Genomic DNA, 20,107 nt, shown 5'->3' with positions numbered 1-20,107 from the left:
ACATTAGTTCAAAATGTTAATGACTAAATTGGTACAAAGATAAAAGATTTAAGATTAAATTGACATTAAAAAGTTCCGATATTAAATTAACACAAACATAATAATTTTAGGATTTTTCCAATACTTCTTTAAAAAATCTCAGGGTTGTTAACTTGTTATGGTGACCTCTTTGGGGAACCGAAGCATGTCTCATCTGCCGTCCGTCCCCATACACGTCGCATTGAAACCCCATGTGCTCCAACACATGCAATTAAATTTTTTGAAATCCACCACCACCTCCACTAAGATTTGTCAGATCGGATGGCTTGGATTTGAAAATTGATATATTGTTTTTTAGTGAGAAAAAGGGAAAATGAAGGAAAAAAAGAGGGAGGAAAATCAACTATAAAATTTGGGGTCTTGTGGGGGGCCCACGTGGTATTTGGAATGGCCAGCCTCGACGGGCTCTTGTCTTTCGTTAATTTTCAATGGTCGATGGCGTGTGAAGACCTTCGTTTAACTTTCGATTTGAATTTTAAAATCTTATTATAACAAGACTCTATTTATTTCGTAAAAATATGAATAGTTTCAAAAATATCTCTATAAAAATAACTGTTTACATTACTTGTAAAATGAATGAACAAAAAAATAATTATTCGCGAAAATATTCAAACATTAATCATTATTCAAAGTGAAAATATTTTTTATTAATTTATTATTTAAAATAATACAAATAATTATTTTAAAAATATATATTTCATACCATTCATTTTCCGTAAAATAAACGAAACCAACATTAACAGCCTCGCCATCGATTTAGAATGGTTTAGGTCGTCCTCTAGAAGGGTTGACCGTGCTATTCTTTTTTTTGGCCTAAAATTTATGATAATTAATTTGCTGGAATGGTATCTAATTAATGATGCACTGAATCTGAGGAGCCCCTTTGAACATCTAGTGTTAAGAGGTGCTATCCCGCCCGCGAATTTGGAACGTTTCTCCCAATTGCAATTACTCTATCTTATCAAAAACGCGTTTTGGACGGCTTTGGTTACAAGAATCAAGAAGACGTCAAACACGTTTGATGGATCCGAGCGCAAGGACATGCATGCTTTCTCCTTTTTTCTTTTCGATTTTATTAGAGAATAATAACTTGGTTCATAATATCTGTCTATCTCTCCTTCTCTCTCTCTATATATAAAAGGATATTAGTACTGGGGCACACTTCCCTTATGCCCTTTTAACTAAAAACCAATTCAAAAAACTTTGGTATTTGTCAAAACAAGTGGTTGGAAAAGACAGCAATATGAAGCCTCTTTTTTGTAAATAATGTGGACAATTTAATGCATCATGATCTACTATAATGACCAATTATTTCGCAATTTTCTTTTCTTAGAATCGCAAATATTTAGAATTTGTCGGGAGTGAATTTTCAAAAAATCGGAACACAACTTTCTAGATGTCGCACTTACGATTTGAGATGTTTGTCAAATACCCTTGTCTAGTCAATTGCGATCTCAATTATGTCGGAGAGAGCGCTAGATTTTTTATTATTTTATTTTTTCTAAAACGTCTTAGGACCTTCATTCTCTTGGTGTCCCACGCCTCCACCACTCGTGCTTTTCCTTTAATTTTTAAACTTTGAAATTGCGAAGGCGGCTTTTTAGGGAGGAAGACCAAAAAAAAAAAAAAAGTTGAAAAGTACAGGAGAATATAATAAAGAAGAAACGATCTTGACAATCTCCTTTCCCTCTTCCTTTCCCTTGAAGTATGCCGACCCAGACGAACCATAGGTTATACCGAAAAAACGAGAAAAAAAACGCGAAACATGCCATCCCCTTTCCTCGTACATCATTGCCCTGTTTTTGCAGATGCCATGTTTATTGACGATTGCATTAACAAAACATAAACAAAAGGATGGTAACCCTCGAATTGGCCGGCAAGACTAAGTATGAAAACGTGCGACCCTCGTTGCGGCGGTGTGTGATGCTGGCCTGTCGCTGTCGGATCGCTTCGTTGACTCCAGGACATGGCTTGCCTTCCCCCTTCCTCGCCGGGTCAATCGTGGAGAAACGCCATATACGCTTTCGTCTCCAGGAAACCCGATTATCCTTGACGAAGTATGGGGCTGGCGGCACGCGTAACGTGCTGGATGTATTTTGCCCGTCCTTCTAGATTCGCAACAGGACGAGGGACGAAGCTGCGACGAAGATGGGCCTCGTCCGCACGAGGGTTTTTCGAGCACGGAATGGACGGGCATTCAAGGACCGATTTGACAGCGGTCGGAGCTCCCAGAAGAGGGGCCTGATCCGTTCCGAACGCACTCCGCATTTCTTCTCACTGTGCGAGATCGTGTTTCGGGAAAAACATGGTACGGTACTCCGAAGGACACGGGAAAAACGCCGAGCTCGAATAGTTCTCCTTGGCGTGAATCGTGCTGTTTAGTCGATGCCAAAGTATGATTTGATTTCGCCCAAGCTAATCATCCAATGTTGAGTGTCATTGGATGGATCGGTGTGAATCGAGCAAAACGGAAAAAATTATCCAAAGAGTTTTAAATTTACTATATATTAGTCAATTCAATCATAAATTTTTTAATTGTGTCAATTTAATCTTAAATATTTTGATAACTTACTAATTTAATTATAAATATTTTGATAATTTACCAATTTAATCATTCAAACTAATTTTAGCTGGAAAATCGCCGATGAGATTTGGCGAGAGCCACCCTCGCCTAGGTCACAATTGTTGAACCCTCAGCTATGGCTAGTCACAGGCCATAACTTAGTACCAACCAAGGCTAAAAGGAAATTAAAGGAACAATTCTAAAAATGTAAAAATTATCTAACCACGCCATAAATGATGGTTGGCGCCCACATTAGTTATTTTCACCAAAATATGATTGGAATGACTAAATTAGCAAATTGTCAATAAGTTTTAGAACTAAATTGATAAATTATATCCATCTCGCAATGGACGAATTGGTTTACGCCTTGACCTCTCAGCTGGAATGGTAGAGGTTCGAAACTTCTCGCTCCCATTGTACGACTTACCTGCTTTACATCGCTGGGAGGTGGGTTCCTGTGGCGCGCTCCGGGTTTACATCGCCAGTTGCTGGTTGTACAGTAATTCTCGGATCACAAAGAGAAGAAGAAGATAAATTATCAAAATGTTTATGACACAATTGACACAATTGAAATATTTAAGACTGAAATAATAAGTCATCAATAGGTTAAAAATTAAATTATCACAACTAAAAAGTCTAAGATTGATATGATCGTCGTACAATAGATTTAAATTTTTTTGAACAATTATCCTGATCAAAACACGTTGCCCAGTAGTTAATCTCTTAGATGTCCCCGCTTGTCTCATGGTGGAGACACGTGATAAAGGCGCACCAGACTTTCTTGTCCGAAAAGTGTGCTACAGCATAAATGCTCTTGGGTGTCGGTAGTTTTCAGTCTTGCACTCGTTATAGTTTCCAACCATCTTTCTACCCAAAAAAATCAAGTCAAGCAATTGCGAGACGTTCATCACCCCCCTGCGTGAGTTTGAGGAGTTCGAATCCATGATACCTCCAAGTTTTTCCAAACTTTTAAGAGGATTCCCACTAAAGTTTAGGAAGCTTGCTGCAGCCTGCTCCTCAAAGAATAAAGGATTGGTGTTTCTCTCTGTGTTTTGATTTGTCAAGTCGACTCGTACTGCCCACGAGAAAAAGCAAAGAGTTAAATTAGATGGTGGCATCATCTCACGAGACCACATCAGCTTGAGGGGTCGGACAACATTTTTCGGCAATTTAAGGGAATCTCTTGCGCGCTTAGGTTTTCGATGTGGATCAAGTCTCTGTCACTGATGATGACTTACAAATGGTGAGAGACACGCAATGAGCCTAATTTTTTTAGCTAGAAGGTGAGGGACAGGTACGAATCAAATCGTATAAGATCCACTTGTCGAGGTGATACAAAAGTGGACAATGATGGAAGATAAGATATTTTATTATAAATTACAGCTGTGCTTGACTGATTGTTTGGGTGAAAACAATTCCACAAATTATTTATCTAGATTTTCACACACTTGACTTGTTAAAATATGATCAGTCAATATAAAATTATTTACGGTTAGTGAAAATATGCATTTAAAAATAAAAAACGAATTCCCCAATATGAAAAGTAAAAAATAATTTATTGGAAAGTATGTTCCTTTATAATAAAGTTTTCCGCGGACAAACACACCCTAAGTCTAACTTTCAATACATGAGAAAAACAATATGCGCCAATATTTTCATTTCTTAATTTGTTTATAGTACAACCTTTTTTTTTGGGATTAATATTGACAAACTAATCCAAAATATATAAGCTTATGTATGTCCATAGTCCTCTGGAACTAAAGCCTCCCAGGATTTGGCTCTTATACCGTACCAAATGGCATTCAGAGTTTGGTTCTACCCTTCAACGACAATCCAATTTATCGCCGTCGTACCAGACGTGGAAACAAATGTGCATGCATATATCAGAGAGTTAGTCGACTCGAAGTTGATGTTTTGGGTGGGCTGGTTGAGCATCTTTCTAGTGGAATTCTCGCTAATACGGATAGGGAGAGGGGCAGAGGTTTCTGCATGATTGATGTGAGAGCTACTTCACTAGACAATGATGGGTTTGAACGAGTCCAAGAGAAATAAGGGACCCGAAGAGAACTAGTGGGTGTTAGCGGCAGTAGCATGCACTAACAACTAAAGGCAAAGAGTTGTTATGGAGTCCAAATCTTAGTTGTAACATATCACTCAAGGGAAGGTCCCGCCAGGCACATACTAAAAACAATTGAGGATTGAAGCAATCGAACGGCAGACTAACCAGTAACGATGCGACCTGATTTAGAGGATAAAAGGGTTTCGATAACAACAAGAAATGTGTTTTAAAGGGTTCATCAATGCGTGATGCTCCTTGACGGAGGCACAAGATATGGAAATAAACTTATGGTGATCCTTCAACAACCTTGATATAGTAGTCAAACACGAAATATATATGATTGGAGCTAATACAGGCGAGGCAATTGTCAAATTCTGCTTCGATTTGAAGTTTCATATTTGGTTTTCTGAGCGGAGCAATAGAGGCTGCAATTCCCACCAAGCATACAAATGAGTCTTAATGAAAACTTAGAGGTTAGAACTGAAGCTGGTTGTGGAGGGAGGAATGACGGGTGCCGTGGACTTAGAAAGACATAAAGGGGGACAGGGTTCAGCTGATGATGTTTGGCGGCTAAAGGAGGAGGGCAACCGGCGTGATGTCCCAAGTAAAGCATTGATTTCGATCGCAAATGAAAAGAGAGGCTAGAGTTTGGATTGCAACTTAATTTAGTCTCAAATCCTCGGGGGCCCAAAAGGGTTTGAGCGGCCTTGTTTTCAAATGTTTTTGCAGTCATATTCCCCAACGAGCCATGTTCAGTAATTTAATATCGAATTATTGTCATCTAAAGACACAATCAAATTTAAAGAACAAAAGGGCTTCGATAACGAAGAGGGACATGTTTGTAGGGTTCATCAATTAATGAGATGCTACTTGCCGTAGGCACAAGATATGAAAATTAACTTATGGTGATCCTTGAACAATCATGATATATCAGTCAAACACGGAATTGTTATGATTGGAGCTCATACTGGCAAGACAATTGTCAAATTCTGCTTCGATCTGATTCGTATAAAGTCTCATATCTGGTTCTTTAAGCAAGGCAATCGAGACTCACTCTGACTTTCCCACCCACCAAAGCAATGAAAGCATAAACAGCACACAAGAATGTCATGTCATCACCCTGGATAGCCCGGGCACTCAAAAACCCTTTAATTAACTCCCAACAACTTTCAGTGGACCTAGCCGAGATACCATCATCAATCCCTTCGATGCAGAACCACGGAACCACCAAGCAAATGCACGTGTATAATAGATTATATAGGATTGAGCCAATCGCATTTAGAGATACACCAAACACACGGTGGATTTCACAAAATTGCGCATGCAAGTTTCCGTCACATTTCCCATGCGATGCGAGGTTTTACTTTTATCTGCGTTGCATCATCCATCAAGTAGTTTTATCACAAAATTTGATGCACGGAGATCATCTTGCTGTAAAATAACCAAGAACCATCTGAGCAAATTGCACCTCACCCACAACACAACCAATGAGAGAAGAGAGCTGTCGTAACATGTATCATGTGCATTAATCAATAACCAAAGAGTTTTGTGCCACTAGAATTTTCGTAATAAAGTCCAAAAGAAAAACTCCAACAGATGCTAATTATTTCAATAGAAGGAGATCTGCATCAGCCTGAATTACAAAATCTCATTGCCCAATCAATCAATGGCTGTTAAAACAACTCAATCGTCACGCAAGGATATTTTTTCCTTTGGTAGGGGGGGATAAAAACTACAGAGAAGCAGCATACATATCATCAATTACAAGCAGAAAAATCATGTGAGGAGGGATCTTGTGATATGTTCGCGAGCTGTAGCCAATGCTTGGGTTAAAGTCTGCAAGATTTTAAAACAAGTAAAAAATGATAGAGAAGTTAGATCAATCTGGCAGAATAAATAAATCTAGCAGAAGAGCCTAAAGAAGCAAAGCAAAGCAGGGACTAAGTTTCCTATCAGAAAATATTTAGCTAAACTTATCAGAAGTAGTTATCGAGCATCAACTGAGCTTGTAACTATTCTTGGTAGTAGGAGAAAGAACACATGGAGAGACACAACACCTGCTCAGACAATGGGGCGGCTGCATCAATGCTGTGGGATGCGACTTTTCCAGCTATAGTACTTGCATCTGTTTCAAGAATCATCCTACAGAAACAGATACATAAGATATTAGATAAGCTTGGCCAATTTGAACAAAGCCAGTGTACAAGCTTTTTCTTTCTCCTTCTAGTTTACTGAAGAAGGATTTCCTGAAGCTAATTTAGCACAATGGATCTTCAAAGGAACCTAATTAACTAAAAGGAAGTGCAGAAGGACTATTTACCCTCCATCCACAATCTCGTCAATGCAAAGAAGAATAAGATCTAGATTCTCAAGTGCTTCATTTTTGTCAACATTGTTCCTGAGTGGAACATAGAAGAAAAAAGATAAGCACATGAACCATGAAGATACTAGAGAGCTGCAAGTTTCAAAATTCCTTCAACATGCAAAAATAAAAACAGCAATACCTCAGAATAAGGGCAACTGCATCAAAAAACCCTTGAAGTACTGAAGCTAAAATCAGCTCATTGTCATCATCACTTCCAGTCACAAAAAAGTGCAAGTCTTGTACGAATTTGTAGATGACAATGTTATTTTCGAACATTGCGATCTCCGCTGAAAGTTATGATATATCTCTAGATCAATATTGGAAGTGATCAGATAATTAAAGAAGACAAGACCTGACATCCAACTACAAATATCCATAAGCCAAGCAATTTGCACTAACTTCTCATTTCTTAGGTTCTATATGCAACCTGTTCGTCCGGCCACAAATAAAAGATGCATCCCTCACAAATTTTGACAAAGAAAAACCATGACATTTGAATCGAATCTCATTTGCCCTTTCCATCTCTGCCTCACAAAATCCATTTCGGACCACAAAGCAGGACATAGCATCAGAGCAGGTGGAAAAAAATCAACCAGAGCATGTAAGGACAAGGAAACTGCTTTATAGTTGATTGCCAAAGTTTCTAGAAAGTGACAAACCACAGAAATTCTCGCTGAATTCAAGTATGGTCTACTACACTAAGGCAAAATGCATAAGATAAGAGACTTTCACGAGAGATTAATTATCTACATCGACAAGCACAATTATTGAAATCGTCAGTATGTCATAGGCCACCTTCAAGCCACAATGGTATCGAACTCATGAAATTGATGAAGCACCATAATAGAACAAGAAACACCACTCACTTAAATCAATGCCAAAAGGATTCAGACAACAGAATCTTCATTAACATATATTCTACAGATGAAGTACCTTCAGTCCTAGCATTTGTCTTCAAAGTTTTGGTGAACACAGATTTCTCAAAGGCTAATTTAGCACTATTTGTTGGCCAATCATCTGAGAAATATTTGACCGCAACACGCTTTCCTTCAGAATCCAGCAGAAGAATGTTCTTCACCAAAGGGCACAAATCCTACGAACACAATGACAATACATTAAGTGGCAAAATACAAATTCATAAGTGCACGTTGAGAGAAAAACTGCTGATCTAATTTCATTAAGCCAGTCGACTAAGTAGTTGAGATAATTTCATTCGTTTAACTTAATTAGCTCTGTTGTCACAGATTGACACATTAATCAAGGAAATAACATCGCAGGAGGTCTTTTCATAAGAGACCAAATCAGAATCTTTAAGTACAGATCTCATAACAGAAGCAGTTTTATAATGTTGGCCAAAATAAATTGGGCTGACATCTATCCTAGACACTCAAGAGGGGGCAATTGCCTACGTGCGACAATTATTAGCATCGGCGCACTCCAAATTCAAGACATTTTCCAGTCACCACTGTCATTAAACTTCTTAAAAAGAACTGCCCTGCATTTTCTTAAGTTTCCCCTGACATGTTAAGAAATCACGATGCAAAGATCCATAATCGCAAAAACCATTGCTCCACCTAAACCAAAACTACTCACTTATACCCGATCTAATTTTACAGGTATAACAGCATACATCAATCTATAAACAACTGTAAAAAAAAAAAAAAAAAAAAAAAAAAAGTTTCGATATCAGTCCCTGCCCCACATGCGCGGCGGGCGGAGGGAGATCAGTTGCACAGCACAATCAATCTGCAACGGGCTAAAAATCTACGCGCGGCGAGACAAGTCCGGCGCCAAGAATCCAGATCGCCGCCGAACAGATCTACGGAGATACACGAGCAGAAGCGCCGGATCGCGCGCCTCTTGCTCAATGCGAGCAGGCTTCCATTGAAGCTCCGAGCAACGACAGAGATCGAAAATCGAATCGAAATCGACAAAACACAGCGCCGCAGCTCGCATCACTCAAAAACATCGCAAATCATGTCATTCGCAAGACAGTCAATCCTTCAGGAGAATCAAAACTCGTCTAACACGAAAACTTGTCTCCGAACAGAGAGAGAGAGAGAGAGTTACGTGAGAAGAAGAGAAATGCGCCATGGATGCTTGCGGTCGCGATCGGAAACAGGCTTATGGCGAAACGGCGAAACTGCTCGGGCTCGACTCCGAGTTCGTATTTCTTCGCTTTTTAGATCGGAGATCTGGTCTTGACACGACGTGTCGTTTTTGCCTCCACTGTATCTGGTGTGTTGAACGTCGTTTTGGGCTGAAACGAACCTGGGCTCCGCGTTGAGCCCATCTGGTGTGGTCTGGGCTTTGCTCTTTTGGTATGCTGGACCTGGAATCGCCTAAGCCCAGGCCCACTTATTGCACTTTCTAATTTCTATTTCTTTAATTTAATGTTCCTATTTTTCTAATTTCTATTTCTTTGAAAATATTCTCATTATCGATGACGATTTATATTTAATTTTTCTGATTCATGATGAGAATATATTTTTCGATTATTTATTTTTATACGCAGAATGAGCAATCATTTTAAGAATTTTTTTTAACAAAATAGTTTATTTCTGTGAAACAAACGAAGCATTGATAATATCCAGGGCTGTCAAATGGGTCAGAGACCCATATTTTAACTCACATTTATGAAAACAGGTCGTATATGGTTCATCTTAAAAGAGATATGGGTTTAAAAAAGAAAAGCCCAAACAAAATTGGTCTTATTTAAGTCCAATATGGGTCATTGATGTCAACACTCTCTATTTCTTCCCCCCTACCCAGACGAACTTCTGCTTGACAATACCGCTTACGACATCAACCTCTTCACCCCGACCACCACCTCCACTATCTTTGCTTGGCTCCATCGTCAACCGCCCCACTCCATGGTCTACATATCCTTTGGCGGCATGGCCAACCTCGACCCCCCTTAATTTCTGAGCTCGCCCTCAGACATCTGGGTGCTCGGGTGTGCAATGGTGGAGATGGCGATGGGAAGGCCGGTGATGGCCATAGGTGAGCTCCGCCTCTTTAGGATCCTAGCCAGCCATGAGCTCGCTAGCCTTGGCTGAGCTTAGGCTCGCTTGGGTCTGGCAAGCCGCGAGCTTGTCGGCCACGATGGAGCTCGGGCTGGTCGCTGCCGGCGGAGGAACGAGGGGGAAGAAAAAGGAAGAAGAAGAAAGAAAAGAGAAAATAAAATGAAGAAAAAAAGAAAAGAAAATAAATAATAATAAAAATGAATTTTTTAAAAATAATTGAAAATTCGATTTTTTATTTTTTTTAAATTGGTAGATAGATATCTATATACATACCTAAGAAGTATTTTTAGAGGAAGCTCAATGTTGTCTAGATCGAAATTCAATCAATATCGAAACAGAAATTCTAAATATTATAACATAATTTTAATTTAGTAAATCACAATTAAGAAGCTACGCATTCTCACATCCCATAATTTTTTTTATAAATAAATATTATTTTAATATGAATTATTAACTAATCAAACTTTTTCTTATCAAGAATTTTTTAGTATTTCACTTTTTTATTTTATTTGCTAATTTTTTTTATTGTTTAATATACTTTTTTAATTTGATATAACGTGTGTATTTGCGTGTGCATGCACGAAGAGTTTAAAGTGGATTAGATAGGTGGAAGTGAATTTTTCTGAATTGAGTTAAATATTAATGTCTTTTCATAATACAGGTCAGGTCAAATTAGGTATAGATCATCAAATTAACATTATATAAAAATGGATCTAAACAGGTTAAATAAGTCAATATGAATTGGACCATTTTCAACTCGATCGGAACTTGACCTGACTTACCCATTTGATGGCCCTGATTATGTCACCACAAGCACGTGCCATTGTATTGAATGAGATAGCTGTACTCTCCTTCATCATCTTTCTTAGCACAAAAATGAACAATGAAGTTCCATAGGAAAATTCTATTTAAAAAAATAAATAAATCATAGAGATGGAGATTCTTGCGCTTGAAAAAATAAAAGAAAAAAATAAAGGAAGAAAGGATTTTGCAAAACGACGTGTCGCTTCTCTTGGAGTTCACCTTTCAAGCCCATGCTCAATTGCAATAATTTGAGCATCAAAATTTGCGAATGAGACCGTCCCAAACTCATCCTAAAATTCACCCGCTCTGCCATTTCATGATTTTCCTTTGTGGCCCATTTTCTGAGCTCCCTAATTTTATCTTCCTAAAGGTAGATTGAACCGAGAAAAGAAGGGAAAAATTTAATTTTTATAAAGAATTACTATTCAGAGCCTCCCTAAAACTGTACGATGGCAACCCCTCGACACCGTGTCACATCTTTTTCCTGCGTCGATTATTCTTGACACCGTCGGTCACCCACGAGAACAGCCATGGAATCTTCCCCTGTGGGAAGTTTCATGCATGGCTGTTCTGAGAATGGGGATGACTGTTACGTCGATGCCTTGCCGGTTTGCGTAAGGGAATTGATTGCTGGAGGTGCCGCCGGCGCTTTCGCCAAGACTGCCGTTGCGCCCCTCGAAAGGATTAAAATTCTCTTACAGGTACTTACTGATATATCACATTTATTTGCCTGAAATCAGGCTTCTTCTGGTGCGTTTGGGTGCTTAACATTTGCAACGTGTCCCTTCAATCCTCTTGGAAAGTTTAATCCTTCGTACGATGATAATGCTTGTTCTGTGTTTAGACCAGAACTGAAGGATTTCATTCCATCGGTGTGTACGAGTCCTTCAAGAAGATCCTTAGGCATGAAGGTGTTCAAGGGCTGTACAGGTGAGTCCTAATCCTCTGTTTCATGCGATTTTTCTTGAAACAGTGTTCATTCTACATGGTATTTATGGTTTTCCAAATAACATGTAGAGGAAATGGGGCGAGCGTCATCCGGGTAGTCCCGTATGCAGCGCTGCGGTACATGACGTACGAGCAATACCGGGGTTGGATCTTGGATAACTGTCCCTCGTTCGGGACGGGGCCTTTTATCGACCTCCTGGCGGGCTCTGCCTCCGGAGGAACGTCTGTGTTATGTACATATCCCTTGGATCTGGCTCGGACGAAAGCTCGCTCACCAGGTCGGCAATGGGCAAAACCTTTGCATGAACCTTACCCGTTAAAGTTTTTCCTGGCAAATTCATGTGCTCTGTTTGGCCAGGTGATGGATTCATGTTCCGTTGAAAATCGTCATTCTCGACCTCGACATTTGAGGCTTCGCGATATCTTCAGGGATGTCTATCGAGAAGGCGGAGTGCGCGCTTTCTATCGAGGCATAGGTACATCCCCGTGACAAGGTAGTCACTACTGGACAAGATCAAGATCAATCATCCTAACCATTTCACGTTTCTCATACAATGTGCCATATGCAGGTCCAACATTCGTCGGGATTCTTCCGAATGCCGGCTTGAAGTACTACATCTACGAGGAGCTCAAGCTCAAGATTCCTGAGGATCGCCAAGATTCGATCGCCATGCGCCTCTCCTGTGGCGCTCTGGCTGGGTTGTTCGGGCAGACATTCACGTACCCATTGGATGTCGTGAGGCGACAAATGCAGGTAACTCTCTACAGCAATCGATTCGTGATGATATGCTCCAATGTTTTGATTCTCCATCTCCACGCCAAGAAAATAGGGAAAAAAAAAAAACTTACCCTAAGCCAACATCAACATGCACATCAGCTCTGTCTATCAGGCTCAACAACAACGTTTTGCTGCATTCAAATTTTCAGGTTGAGAATGTGGTACTGGGCAAGGCCCGGATCAAGAACACCGTAGAAGGTCTTTCAAACATTGTTCGCAATCAAGGGTGGAGACAATTATATGCCGGTTTAAGCGTCAATTACATCAAGGCAAGCTCTCGTTACTGCTAATCCGGATCGCCAATTTGCTATTTCAACAAGTCCAGTGCTGATCAATACGTCCGTGCAGACTTTAAAGATTAAAATTTTGCCCTCGCTGCATAGATCTCTTTTCTGTCAATTTATAGAAGCATGAAGAGTCTGATTACATATTTCGAATGCAAACAGATGTAGCTGCGGTGAATATTATAGCTCAAGCTGGATGTTGATATGCATATGTATGGGGGATATTTTGCAGGTGGTGCCTTCAGTGGCCATTGGGTTCACAGCATATGATGTGCTCAAGTCCTGGATGCATTATTCAACCCAGCAAAACGCTCATCACTCGTCATCTTCGAATGCACAAAATTAAGGAGCAGAGAAAATAGTCGTCCGATGCCCGATCACGATGAGACGCGAAAGCATTAGAGTCGATGAAGGATTCAAGGGTGGTTCTAGCCTTCTAAGTTTTGCTGTAGAGGCCAAAATATTGCTCAATACAGAAGTTTGAATAGCAAGAAACCGGACCGAATGGCCGGAATATGAGGTTCACCGTCGATGTGAAGCGAAATTTTTCGAGAGTGATGCTCTCGAATCGAAATCATTTTACATGAAAATCAATATCGGAATATCGTTTATCTTTAGCCGGTCCTTTATGGTGAAAGCGATCAAAGCTAAAATCAAGGTGCGTAATTGCTCGAAGAATGTGAGAATGTGTCGTCTACTAGAAGGCCTCCAACCCTTTCTCTTAAAAGAAACAAATCGTAGAGGTGCGATTTTTTATTTTTATTTTTCTTGTCTATTCTTTTCATGAAATAAAGCTTTCAAGCGTCAGAATATTAGGGAAAATTAATGAAAAATAATTTACTTTGAGCATTCAACTGTGCTATGGATTTCTTTTCGCCTAGCTCTTCGCCAACGACGAGTTAAATAACAAAAAAAGAGATAAATTACCTTAGAAAACAATTTCCTAGAATAATAATGGTTATATTTACCTTGAAGTCGCAAACCACATTGAATGGGAAGGGAAAAATAATCTAATTAATTTAAATTTATTATACGGATGCCAATTTCAGTTGTTAATTTTCAAATTTTGACAATTGAACCCTAAACCCTCGCTCCAAATTCTAATGTGATCCTTCCGACCAATTCGGAAGAAATCATTGACGTAATGGTCTTGACGGCCATTATTACACACTATCACCTCAAATTATTTCTAGCAAAAATTGATTGAAGGAGTACATTGAAATCATGCGCAAATGTTTATGGATAAAATTAAAAAAATTAGAATTAAATTGACATCGGTACAATAAATTAGGAGCTAATTGGACAAATTCCCTCAATTGAAAGAAAGAAATATTTCAAACTGCCAACTCAAGATCGCTTGCAAACCTTCAGCTCTGATGATGACATTTACTTTCTCAGTGATGCTAATTTCAAATGTTATATTAAACAATAGGAAACTCCTTTATCAGGAATCTTGACCAACTAATTGAGCTCATATGACATTAGTCTGTGATGTTTTCTATTTCTCATTGATGATCATGTGCTTTTTTTCAAATGCGGTGATCTTATTCTACTAAACTGACCTGATCTTGGTCCACCTACATGAACTTAATACGGCATCTTTATAAATGCTTTTTTTGTGTGGAAAAAGTCGTCTTTGGAGAGTCATTAGTCTTTCTCTGGGTTTAATTTTGTTTTGAGTTCCGAATCTTACGAAGACTTAGTATGAGATTTGGCTGAACTCAGATAACATTAGTATATGATGTTGTCCATTTCTCATTGATGATCATGTGCTTGGTTTCATATGTGTTAGTATTGTTCTCTTGACCTGACCTGGTCTTGTCCACCACTATGAACTTAGTAAGGCATATTTATAATTTATATGGCCGGCTTCGCTGTTCAATGACTAATGAGTCAACACCATGTGCTTCAACCAACTCTTTATTTTACTATCGAGGCGCTGAATGATTGCTCACGTTTCTTAGTTGCAGGAAAAATTAGTAGGGGGAGAAAAGAAGAATGCTTCAAAAAGTTGTCCTGAAATATCGAAACCTTCTGCCTCCTGTTTCTTCTTGCCTTCCTTCCATTTTCATCCGCTTCCTTGAGCTTTCAGTCATGAAACTCGTAAGCATCAGTTTTGCAAAGCTTCAGGCGTGCCACTTGCTTCTGGGTATTGCTCTTGCACTGTGCTTTAACCAAGTCTCCTCCACCACCAATGAAACAGATAAGCTCGCTCTACTCGCATTTAAGGCCGGCATAACTAGAGATCCTTTTGGCGTGCTCAACTCATGGAACAATACTATTGGGTTTTGCAAGTGGTATGGAGTTACGTGCGGCCAGAGACACAAGAGGATCACGGTCTTGGACCTACAATCACAAGGACTCTCTGGATCTATCTCTCCTCATATTGGGAATCTCAGCTTCTTAAGGCAATTGTGGCTCCAAAACAACAGTCTTGATCATGAAATTCCCCCGCAAGTGGGCCAATTACGCCGCCTTCGTGAATTAAGGCTAGACAATAATTCATTGGTCGGTGATATTCCCAAAAACATATCATCTTGCTTTAATCTTGTCAGCCTCTTCCTTCAATATAACCTACTAACTGGGGAAATTCCTGCAGAAGTCGGTTCATTGTCCAAGATACGACTTTTAACTTTATATAGTAATAATCTCACCGGGAGTGTGCCTTCCTCTTTGGGGAACTTATCGTCACTAGAGCAGCTTTATTTAAGCCTGAACAACTTGGGTGGGAGCATTCCCCAAGTTCTAGGCCACTTGACAAACTTGCGAGTCATTGCCTTTGGAGGAAATAGATTGTCAGGTACACTTCCATCTTCCATACTCAATCTCTCTTCGCTAGTTGTGTTTGATGGTACAAACAACAAGATTCAAGGAACTCTTCTTGTAGGCATAGGCCTCAATCTCCTAGGTCTTGAATTTTTTAGTGTTTCCGGGAACCAACTTGAGGGGCCGATTCCTTCATCGATATCGAATTGCACAAAACTAGATGATCTTCAACTAAGTGAAAACAAATTTTTCGGGAAAGTACCATCTTTGGAAAATTTGTATGAGCTTAGATCATTGCGAATCGCTGCTAATCAGCTTGGAAGTGGAAAACCTGAAGACTTGAGCTTCCTTTGCTCGTTAACTAATAGCACCAAATTATGGCGTGTGTATATTGGTGGGAATGAGTTTGGTGGGGTGTTACCCAAATGCATAGGTAATTTATCCACCACTCTCACATACTTTGCAGTAAACCAAAATGAAATATCTGGTGAGATTCCTGGAGAAATTGAAAATTGTGTCAACCTGGAAATGTTGTTGATGAATCTCAACCAGCTTTCAGGTGTTGTCCCCTCAAATTTGGGGAATCTACAAAATCTAGTGTACTTGGACTTTGGAGATAACAACTTGGGAGGGACTATCCCATCTTCTATAGGAAATCTAACCAAGTTGGTTCAACTAGATCTTGGTGGGAACAACTTTCATGGGCAAATTCCATCATATCTATCAAATTGCCGATCTCTTAATTTGCTTGCTTTGTCTAGCAACAATCTTAGTGGTGCCATACCCCCACAGCTTATAGGTCTCTCATCATTAACAATTCTTCTGAACTTGTCTCATAACCGTCTGACCGGGGCTCTACCCATAGAAGTTGGCAACTTGAGAGCTTTGACTGAGTTGGACATCTCGGACAATTTGTTGGGAAGTGAAATCCCAAGTAGCTTGGGTGGTTGCACTTCATTGACATCATTGAGGATGGGAGGTAACTCATTCCAAGGCTCCATTCCTCAATCAATCAGATGGTTAGGCGGCATTGAAGAACTAGATCTTTCACGCAATAATTTATCGGGTCAAATTCCAGCATTCTTAGCTATATTCCATTCCTTGAAACTTTTGAATTTATCATACAATAAGTTTGAAGGCATGTTGCCAGATGGTGGAGTCTTTGAGAATGCTACCGCTACTTCTATTATTGGGAATAATGAGCTCTGTGGCGGATTGCCAGAATTTCACCTCCCCAATTGTATCTCCAAAAGCTCCAAGAGCAAAAAAATCAAAATAGTGATATTGTCCACTTCTGTAATTTTCGGAGTTCTAGGAATAGCTCTTGTTCTCACTTTTATATATCTCTGTTGGTTGAAGAAGAAAGTAAATGAACCAGTTTCAAGTTGGATAAATGATTCACATCCAAATGTATCTTATGGAACACTCCTAAAAGCAACCGGAGGTTTTTCTTCAACAAATTTGATCGGTGTTGGAAGCTTTGGTTCTGTTTATAGGGGAATACTCGAGGACAATGGAACTAATGTTGCAGTGAAGGTGCTTCATTTAGTTCGTCATGGTGCTCTGAAGAGTTTCATAGTCGAGTGCGAAACTTTAAGGAATGTCAGACATCTAAATCTTTTGAAGATACTGACAGTTTGCTCGGGTAGTGACTATCAATGAAATGATTTTAAGGCCTTGGTCTATGAATTCATGGACAATGGTAGCTTGGAACAATGGCTCCACCCAAATGCTACATCATCTCATCAGAATGAGCTCTTGAAAAAGTTGAATTTCATTCAAAGGATAAATATTGCCATCGATGTTGCTTTTGCACTGGATTATCTCCACTACCAGTGCCACATCCCCACCATTCATTGTGATTTAAAGCCAAGCAATATCCTCTTAGATGCTAAGATGATTGCACATGTTGGTGACTTTGGATTGGCAAAATTCCTTCTTGGGTCATCCTTTGACATGGTTGCAAATCAGATGAGCTCAGTGGGTTTTAGAGGGACAATTGGTTATGCTCCACCAGGTAATCTCTCTCTCTCCCTCCCTCTCTCTCTCTTTAAAACCAAGAAAGTTTATTTACCTATGAAGGTTATTGATGGGTTTCTACTGTGAAGTTTTGTAGCTTATGATAAATCTTATAGTCTTATGTACATTGAATTCTGATTTGATAATTTGCACTACAATTTGACTTGTACTATTATCTAAATGTGTAGCAGAATATGCAATGGAATGCGAGGTTTCAAGAGAAGGCGACGTCTATAGTTACGGCATTCTCTTACTAGAAATGTTCACAGGGTTGAATCCCACAAATGACATATTCAAAGACAACTTCACTCTTCATAGTTTTGTTGTAGAAGCTTTGCCTGAACGAGTGCTTGAAATTACGGACAACTTTTTGCTTCAAGAAAGAGAAAGCCATGTAGGCCTCTGTAGTCATCAGCATTGGCTTTCTCAAAGTGATGACATATTTCGAGAGGGTTTGATTGTGGTGTATAAAATTGGAATTGCTTGTTCGTATGAAGTGCCTGGAAGACGGATGAGCATCAGCGGAGTTGCAAATCAGCTCCATCAGATTAGGGAGAAACTCCTTAAATTGGCTGTACATGGACAAGACAGACTACTAACAGCTGATATATAGCTGTTATCGTTTAGTGTTGTTTATGAAGACGGAAGTGAACAGGTAAAATATATAACGGAAGAGAGAATCATGCATTATTTATCCGTTAAGATGATAGTTAATCATTATTCCCCATCAGTATCATGGAATACATAATCTTGAGTATTGTGGATTGCTGTAGCAATTGAAAATGAATCCAGGATATGTTGCCTTGCTTATTATTATTTTCTTTTCATTTGTATGATGCTCATGGAGACGAATTGTAATCAATTAGCTATTGGAAATCTTATTTAAAGGAAAGCTTGGTTTCTGCAGATCGACTAGGAATGGCAGGCTGTTGCTTTGTTTCCAAAACAATCCGAGGTCAGCAATTGAACTCTGTCCCTAAAGCTACCTATTGAATCAAGTAGAGACAATACTGTTGCTCTGGTGGGTGAATAAGGATGTATAGCTTTCGGATTCAGCATTCTAGCATGTGGTAATTCGAGGACGCATATTGATGCTTGATGTGCGAAGCAAGAATTATCCAAAAATGCTTAGTAAAATAATGTCACTTGTGTGTATTGGATCTTCCAAAGGGTGTAAGTGCAAGTCCTTGAGCATTGCTAATTCTGAAGTTTACTCATCGTTACTTTTATTTTCACATTTTAGTAGAGTTACCAAATCACTATGTATTCATAAACCTTACTTATACATATGTCCATCGCGACTTTTCTTGTGCAATAATTCGTTAATGACATGGATAAGCAATCACTTGAGTGGGACAATCACATCAAGAAATTACTAACCACCAATATGTCGATTCGTGATTACACAATTACTACATGGAGGGACAATCCCTTCTTCTTTGGGAAATCTCACCAAGTTGAATGCACAAGGTTTTGATGGGAACAACTTTCATGGACAAATTCCTTCACCCCAATCTCAGTGGGGTACCATACTCCATAAAAGAAGAATTGCACAATTAGCCATAAACTAAGTATACGGATATAAATTTAGTTTCAAATTTTTCTATCGAATCAATGTAGTTTTAAACCTTTGATTTAAAATGTAAATAAGTCGTATGGGCCAAATCTCATATGAAATTTTTGATGTGGCAATCAAAATTTTCTTGGCCGTCTTATGTATCATGACTAACAATTTGACGTAAACAATTTCAGGCGAAATGAGCTGTTCCACTTAATTATTTGAATTTTCAAATTTTTTTTTGTCTTTTCTTTCCTTCTTTTCACCTTACCGTTAAAAAAAAAAAAAGTCTCCTTCAAACTGAATCTTGCAGGAGCTATTAGACATGCACGAGCTGAGCCGGTGGCTTTATCTCTCCGGCGCCTCCCGACGTGGCACAACGTATTTGGCTAAAGCTGATCCCTTGCTGCGCGACCGGCTGTGTGGTGCCGAAGCACGGTAATGGAGGGTGAATTCTTCGAATTGCAGGCATTAGAGAGAGAGAGAGAGAGAGAGAGAGAGAGAGAGAGAGAGGCTGACCGAACATTTCTTGGACCATGGCCATCTTCCTCATGACTACCATTTCCAGCTCCAACGAAGCCCTAATCGAAGCAACCAAGTGCAAGCGGTGCCTATCTGTAATTCACTATTGTCGAGAGCTCAAGGGAAGAGAATTGTCGCTCCGGGTGGCTGTGCGAGCCTCTCTTGTTCTTCGTGGGGAGCTAAAAAAAATATTTATAACTTCAAAAAATTCGGAAAAAGGACATCGTTTGGTGTAAATTTGTCCTCATCCAATCACTAAACATAACATGTAGAACGACATGACTGGACTGATCAAGAATACTGATTACATTTTCACTTCAAATTCAAGACTGTTGACTTAATTAGGATGTTTTGGACTAATTTAAATTCTTATAAT

General features: G+C 39.3%; 3 protein-coding genes across 4 annotated transcripts; 2 read left to right on the top strand and 1 right to left on the bottom strand.

Annotated features, from left to right (window-relative positions):
- Positions 1-6,163: 6,163 nt before the first annotated feature.
- Positions 6,164-9,234, bottom strand: LOC104449990 (coatomer subunit zeta-3). The gene is made up of 6 exons (XM_010064350.3): positions 9,097-9,234; positions 7,960-8,119; positions 7,166-7,313; positions 6,982-7,059; positions 6,719-6,803; positions 6,164-6,497 (listed from the first exon to the last, which is right to left on the bottom strand). The coding sequence occupies exons 1-6, from the start codon at positions 9,118-9,120 to the stop codon at positions 6,438-6,440; spliced, it is 555 nt and encodes a 184-aa protein (XP_010062652.1). The 5' UTR covers positions 9,121-9,234; the 3' UTR covers positions 6,164-6,437.
- A 2,691-nt stretch (positions 9,235-11,925) lies between these two features.
- Positions 11,926-13,252, top strand: LOC104449989 (mitochondrial carrier protein CoAc1). The gene is made up of 5 exons (XM_039315167.1): positions 11,926-12,109; positions 12,176-12,280; positions 12,374-12,558; positions 12,732-12,851; positions 13,099-13,252. The coding sequence occupies exons 1-5, from the start codon at positions 11,926-11,928 to the stop codon at positions 13,210-13,212; spliced, it is 708 nt and encodes a 235-aa protein (XP_039171101.1). The 3' UTR covers positions 13,213-13,252.
- A 1,653-nt stretch (positions 13,253-14,905) lies between these two features.
- On the top strand, positions 14,906-18,947 carry LOC104452037 (probable LRR receptor-like serine/threonine-protein kinase At3g47570). Of its 2 annotated transcripts, none has more exons than XM_018875355.2 (3): positions 14,906-17,649; positions 17,843-18,306; positions 18,559-18,947. In XM_018875355.2, the coding sequence occupies exon 1, from the start codon at positions 14,961-14,963 to the stop codon at positions 17,292-17,294; it is 2,334 nt and encodes a 777-aa protein (XP_018730900.2). In that variant the 5' UTR covers positions 14,906-14,960; the 3' UTR covers positions 17,295-17,649; positions 17,843-18,306; positions 18,559-18,947. The 2 variants fall into 2 exon arrangements, with proteins under 2 accessions (XP_018730900.2, XP_039171295.1); XM_039315361.1 differs by having other exon boundaries at positions 17,295-17,649.
- The last annotated feature ends 1,160 nt before the right edge of the window (positions 18,948-20,107 follow it).

This window comes from Eucalyptus grandis, chromosome 6 (genome assembly GCF_016545825.1).
Source record: "Eucalyptus grandis isolate ANBG69807.140 chromosome 6, ASM1654582v1, whole genome shotgun sequence".
Lineage (NCBI taxonomy): Eukaryota > Viridiplantae > Streptophyta > Magnoliopsida > Myrtales > Myrtaceae > Eucalyptus > Eucalyptus grandis.
This window is presented reverse-complemented; position numbering and strand designations above follow the sequence as displayed.

Bases quoted from the DNA above. Each gene is read 5' to 3' on its own strand.
- LOC104449990 (XM_010064350.3), bottom strand. From the start codon at position 9,120: ATGGCGCATTTCTCTTCTTCTCAC. The intron at 8,120-9,096 runs GTAACTCTCTCT...TTGTGTTCGTAG, and splicing joins CGCATTTCTCTTCTTCTCAC to GATTTGTGCCCTTTGGTGAA. The intron at 6,498-6,718 runs GTGTTGTGTCTC...AAAATCTTGCAG, and splicing joins CCGCCCCATTGTCTGAGCAG to ACTTTAACCCAAGCATTGGC.
- LOC104449989 (XM_039315167.1), top strand. From the start codon at position 11,926: ATGACGTACGAGCAATACCGGGGTTGGATCTTGGATAACTGTCCCTCG. The intron at 12,110-12,175 runs AACCTTACCCGT...TGATGGATTCAT, and splicing joins ATGGGCAAAACCTTTGCATG to GTTCCGTTGAAAATCGTCAT. The intron at 12,852-13,098 runs GCAAGCTCTCGT...GATATTTTGCAG, and splicing joins TAAGCGTCAATTACATCAAG to GTGGTGCCTTCAGTGGCCAT.
- LOC104452037 (XM_018875355.2), top strand. From the start codon at position 14,961: ATGAAACTCGTAAGCATCAGTTTTGCAAAGCTTCAGGCGTGCCACTTG.